This window comes from Ptychodera flava, chromosome 15 (genome assembly GCF_041260155.1).
Source record: "Ptychodera flava strain L36383 chromosome 15, AS_Pfla_20210202, whole genome shotgun sequence".
In the NCBI taxonomy this organism is placed as follows: Eukaryota; Metazoa; Hemichordata; class Enteropneusta; family Ptychoderidae; genus Ptychodera; species Ptychodera flava.
The window spans coordinates 21,935,006-21,941,433 of NC_091942.1; the positions used below are offsets into that span (position 1 = coordinate 21,935,006).

The 6,428-nt window shown below is 39.3% G+C and overlaps 1 protein-coding gene across 1 annotated transcript; it reads right to left on the bottom strand.

Annotated features, from left to right (window-relative positions):
- On the bottom strand, positions 1-456 carry LOC139152295 (uncharacterized). The gene has a single exon (XM_070725437.1). The coding sequence runs from the start codon at positions 454-456 to the stop codon at positions 1-3; it is 456 nt and encodes a 151-aa protein (XP_070581538.1).
- Between the last annotated feature and the right edge of the window lie 5,972 nt (positions 457-6,428).

Genomic DNA, 6,428 nt, shown 5'->3' on the forward strand with positions numbered 1-6,428 from the left:
CTATGGTTGGTCGGCTAGATCACTGGCGTCGATGATGATGCTTTCCTGATTCAGGGTATCTGTGACGTAGTTGTGAAGATCATGAAGTTGCTTCACTCCTCCGGTGGGTGGTAACATGTCAGGTGGTAACTTTAATCCTTTCAATATTTTCCAAAAACTCGTGATACTTCGCCTCGGATCTCGAATCAAGAATGTGTGAATATATCCTTTAGGTAGACAATCGTAGTTGCCGTTCAAGCAAAGAGCAACGTCCTTGCATAAAATGACATCTTTTCCTGGATATTCTGCTTCCAGTGTTTTAATGACATCTTTCACTGTGTATCCTTCAATCGCCCACTCTAAATCTTCGTACTTGCTGTCACGCTCATCGCCATGGTAATAAGCCAATGCGTATAATTCGTGGAATACTTTAGTCTCCGTTCTGCTCGCTAAAGACAACTCGAACACGGTCGACATCGTACGAGGATACATCCACAGCAAACACGCTTTGGACTGCAATGTGCCATCATCACCGATATTAAAAATCTATACAAGAAAACAAACAAGATATTCGGGGAGCACACCTTACGTCTTAAAAGGACCAAGTCGTTCTAAGTCGCTCTTTTTTAATCTTTTTGTGATATCAAGAAACTTGTGATGTTTAAGCCACAGTATCGAACTACCGATTGCCTTTAACACCTGTCACTGGTCATTGAAAGACGGACTTTATGAGATGCTAACGAGTTATTTGGTCAAGGCGATACGACCCCCCCCCCAGCGTTTGTGATCGGTAGAACAAATTAATGAAGGGAATAGGGAGGGTAATTAAGGGATAAAAAGTTTTCGTCGGAATATTATACGGAGATAGCGAGGGTAAAGTAATAGGCACACACGCGAAAGCGGTAAGGCTTGTAGAATGGAAAAAAGTTCAATACATAACACTGATTAATCAAATTCATATCTTCTAGACGAATAATGTCTGAAATACCACCATATGAAATCGCAACTCAGATTTTTTAGATTTTGATCATCGAAATTGCTGATACATTTCTGTACTTTTCAGGCACAGAGTGAGAGAAGTGTTTTCAGCCATTCACTTACCCCATACTAAAGGATGGCGTGCCATAATTTAAAGCAAAATCATCGTTTGAAACAAAAATTAGAAAGTGAATTAAATAACGTACTAGAAATACCCAGCATTAAAACCATTCTCATGAGCCCATCGTTAATGTGCCCATTGTCTGATACAGACCAAATACAATAATCTCTCCGCCCAGGCGCCGAGGAATGAGACCCCAGAGATATGGTGGGTGGAGGGACTGTGGTCCAGCAAATGCGTACACTGTAAGCGGACCTTTGAGGACCACAAACATCAGTTACTGTGGCTGCAGTATATATGTGTAGGACATAAGTTGTAGGTTATTTGGAAACATGACCGGTCAAACACTTGATTCATATTAACGTTAATTAACATAAAGTTATTTGATTCAACGACTTTCTCAAAGATGGACCATGACCAGTATGAATAGGAGGTTGTACGTCAGATTAAATTGTACTGCATGTTGAGGTTTCAAAAGGTTGTGTGCTATCAACTGTTATTTATCGTCATTTTACACTTATCACACGAGGTGCAATACTGCAATGTTGTGTTTTTGAATATGCCGATGATATAGTTCGAAATGGTTAACACTCCATAGCTGATTATTTTAAGATATATTGAACTTTTAAAGAGGTATACCTAGGCTATTAGTATTTTTTCCAGAAATGTTGGAAAGGCAGAAAGAAATGTTGGAATTTGTCACAAAGTTAGTGATTGTACTGCCATTAAAACTAAAAACGAACCTGTTGAAGTTGTGCATGTTTAAATACAGATTATAAGCTTATTATAAGCTTATGGTGAAAAGAAGCCCAACATTAAATAACACCTGCAATGTCTGCCAGAATGTTCCCCAATTGGTGCACAGATCTCTTATCGAGAATGTTTTGACTTTTAATATCAATGTCTGGTCTGGAAGTTTAAAGTCTCCAGGATTGTAAACAGAGCAGACAAAGTAATCTGTCACATTCAGACTTTTTTACCAAGCCTGCATTGAAAAAAGAAGACACAGAATCAACTCTTTCTCTTTATAATTTCAGATGCTCCCTTCAGAGAGGTGCCATAGGCATCAGGCTGGTTGAGAAAGGCATTTAATAAAGACCTCATTTATGCCTACAGCTGTGTCAGTCTTAAACTCTTTATAATTCCGGTGGCGTAGACTTTTGCTATTTATGTTTTAATGTAAAGTCGATGAGGCTTCAGATAAATTTCTGTATTTATAGGCGGAGAATAAAGTACCTTAATTAAATTGAATCGAAGTGAATCGTCGACAGTGACCACAATTTATTCATACATTCCATGGTGGTTATTTCTAGGGATGACTGTGGAAACAAAGGCAGATCGGAAAAATCCGTCAATCTTTTTTAGACATAGTATGGGACTGCCAATTGTCCTGAACTAGCTGTCAATATTCATCGTCCTTAAACAATGCAAATGTTTATCTTTCAGACACCTAGTATTTCTTAAATTTTCATTAACGTAATTGCTGATAAAGTTTATATACTTTTCAGGCACAGAGTAGAAGAGACATTTTCAACAATTCACTAAACCCGTACTGAAAGATGGCGATTCCCTTCTCTAAAGTTTCCCTATTAGCTCTTTCATGTCCTGTTTGACTGTGAACACTGCAAGGGTGTTAGTGACATTTTACTCAATTTTGAGTCCACTGACCAGGCGGTATTTAGCACGGAAGCATACATTGGTAGTTTGCATCAACATTGGAATTCATCGTGCAGATTCGTGATCTATAAAAAAGTGGCAAAATTATTTATCTACTGCCTAACCGCCGGTTCCACGCCCGGCATGCATGAACACTCGGTTATGCTAGCCGACACATACCTATAGAAATATAGGCATGACAGAAGTTATGTTCCGTTATTCTTTATTGAATAATCAATATAGACATACACATTAAATATGATTATGCATCTTGTTCGCAGCGCCTGCTGGCCCAAGCCAGGCAGCTATAGCCACTCGGTTATGCTAGCCGACGTGTACAGTAATATTGTGTACCGTGATTCTTTACTGAATGATCAAGTCATAATAGATATTCTACATATTGAATACGATTATTAACCCACAGCGCCCGTGGGTGTTATTAGATCCGAACTGAAGAAATCTTAACCGAAGGAAGGCGATGAAACTGCCTTCTGTACCGTGTACAGATAGAGAACGAGATTCTTTCTCCCGCCATGCAACTGTCACGCTGCGGCTTGACCCATGCCTGCACTCTTTTCGACAGTGCGTTTTGGACCTTGCAGTTTGTCTGCACTGCTTTTAATTTGTGAGCATTAAATACTCTTGAAAAGAGTCATTGAAGTAAAATCGTGGTCGAATTAACGATTAATGGTTTCATGATGAACAGAAAACTGCCGAAGTTTAGAATTACAAATCAAGTAATTTAGCCAGCTGGTAACCCTAACTGTAATCCTACGGGTGCGTTGTGAGTGCTGAGCTAATGCCTAGCCCCCACTATACTCAATGGAGCAAGGGGTTAGACACAATCGCTGTAGCCATTAGCACTCGCTACAGACACCTACATTCAGGCCAATGATTTGGGGTAAACACTACAGCATGGGTTCTTCCAATCGTAGACAGATTGTACTTGATACAAACCTACCTTGCCACTTATTATGTCTCACAAGGGAGGGTGTAAAAACAGCAATTATTCAAGCTAAACGTTTACCAACATCTGCAACCTTTCTCTACAAGCTTTGACAAATGAACTTTAAACTGCTGGGGTCAATCGCTGAGGACACAGAGTTGTTTGCGCCCTCTTTTGTCTTTGTGCCAGATGGGTTTCTTCTTTTCCTGCCTTTCTTGCTCTCTAAAATGTTTTTAAGTTGGCAAGAACCAGAAAACTGAAGGTCGTGCTTGCTAGTTCGACAGGCTTATAGTTAAAAGTAAAGAAATCCTGGCTAAATACTTCCCCTGCATTGTCTTCCATTTCAACGCCCTGCACTTCTCTACACCATAAATTACTGAGGGATTTCGAAAGATTCTCAGAGTTTCAAGTCTTAAAATTCCATCATCCCGATATATGCCGCTATGTCACATATATGTTTGTTTTACTCGCAGATCTACAGAACACAATGCAACGTTCTTTCTCAGATTAGACACGCCAGTATTCTGTACTCGGCCTGTCAATTATTTGTGAGCGTTTATTTAAAGGAAAACAGTCGTCGGGAATGCGCTCAAAGGTCATTTTGGATCCATACTACCAATCCAAACACTGTATCCAAGCTGCATTGGTGATTGATGAAACTTAAAACATGTCTGTTATAATCTACATCGTATAATTTAAGTTTTGCGGCAATGATAATGAGGTGCATCTAGATATCGTCCACGAAATACATTGTTAAACTCGCACAGGTGCAATTCAGACGACTGTTTCCCTTTAATGTCTGCACATGTACATGGCGATCGCCATCTGACAAAGATTCATATCGGTGTTATATGTTAAACATGATTAACGGACAACTTCACTTTTTGGAGGTGAGTACGAGTACTTTTTAATGATTATTTTACCCTTAAATACGATTGATGTGTAAAACACTCCTAATGAGCAATTTGCAAATGTATAAAGATTTCAAAACATAACTGTCGTCAAGGGCACTGCCTAAAAATGAAACATTTTCAAAAGCCGTGCCTGTAACCGTTATTCATGTGTTGGATGAAGGAATCAAAAGCAGACAACGTAATAAATTTCAACACAGATAATACACATTGCTTTTAAGCACTCTTTATATTGGTAAAAGCGCTATTTTTTGCACATTTATTTGCAGTAGTCAATATACATTGTACCCTTTCCCTTCCTATTCCTGAAAGTATCTAGCCACGGGTAACATAACGATTACGGAAGATGCAAGGATTCCATTTTTAAAAGTTTCTAAGTATTTGAAACAAATGGAAATCTTAACCGATCATGGTGAATAATACTATATTGAAATAAGTAAAGCATTTCACTTAGTTGTATGTGATGAAGCTAATATCTTTTACCTTGATTTGTTCTCTATTGACCTTGCCCACGTTGTCAGTATCAAAAATGTTAAAGAAACTCGAGATAACAACAAACAGGTCCAACACTCATTATCGTTCTAGGTAAATAAATAGTTTACCATGTCCGGCGGACAAGTACAAAATCACAATAGCAATAAGACCATCTTGAACAACTGTATTGTGGTGTAACCTGAATGTTTTGCAAAATATTTTTGAGCGGGATTTTAAGCAGTCCACAGGTTAACATTATTTTACTTCTACTATTCTTTGTTTCCATCTTGAATGAACAGATTGTTATGGTTGCAGTCGCTTCTCGAAGAGCTCATTGTAATAAGGGAGAGCATCTTCTATATGCAACTGACCCTGGTGTGGCACATCAGAGATATCCATCTCCTGGTCTTTGTCTCGATCGTGTAATGGCTTGAAATGGGTACTACCGACAGCGTCCCCAAAGAAGGCTTCGAGTGCCGTATCCTTCCAAATCGCGTGCCAGTGGTCAATATTGTTAGGTGTCCAATTCAAGTAACTGTCACTGTACGGAATTTCGACTGCTTCACAATATTTCCTAATTGTTTTTTCAGCTTCTTTTGCCAGGTCACCCGCGTCGATGATGATACTTTTCTGATCCAAAGTATTGGTGACGTAGTTGTGAAGATCATGAAGTTGCTTCACTCCTCCAGTGGAAGGAAACATGTGAGCTGGTATCTTCAGCTGGTTGTGTATTTTGCAGAGACTTGAAATGCTTCGCCTCGGATCTCGAATCAAGAATGTGTGAACATACCCTTTTGGCAAACTATCGTAATTCTTTCCAAGGCAGCAAGCCAAATCCTTGCACAGAATAACATCGCTTTCAGGGTAATCTCCTTCTAGTGTTTCGGTCACATCTTTCATTGTGTATCCTGGAACCGTCCACGTTGCATCTTCAAATATTCTGTCGTCACCAAAGTAAGTAGCCAATGAGTATAATTCATGGAATACTTTAGTTTCCGCTCTACTTGCCAAAGACAACTCCAGAACAGACGAAAGCGTACGGGGATAGGCCCATAGCATGATACGCCTTTGATGTGAATGTGCCATTATCACCAACGATAACAATCTAGATAAAAGAAACCATAGTAAAACATGTTTTAGTGGTCACTTTTACAAAGTGGTCACCTCTCTATAGTGGTCACTTCGTGGCAGTCCGGCAACGTATTAAAATCCTCTACAGGACAGCTACCTCTCTCACGTTGTCAGTGGCCACATTCTTTAATTCCCATTTGGTACAAAGTGTGCGTATAATTGTTAGCATATTTTACTCTGACTGACCTCTGTAAAGAGTGCTCAGACTGAAAGCTAGATATGGTTCTACTGT

Excerpts from the sequence above, each read along its gene's own strand:
- LOC139152295 (XM_070725437.1), bottom strand. The coding sequence starts at position 456 with ATGTCGACCGTGTTCGAGTTGTCTTTAGCGAGCAGAACGGAGACTAAA.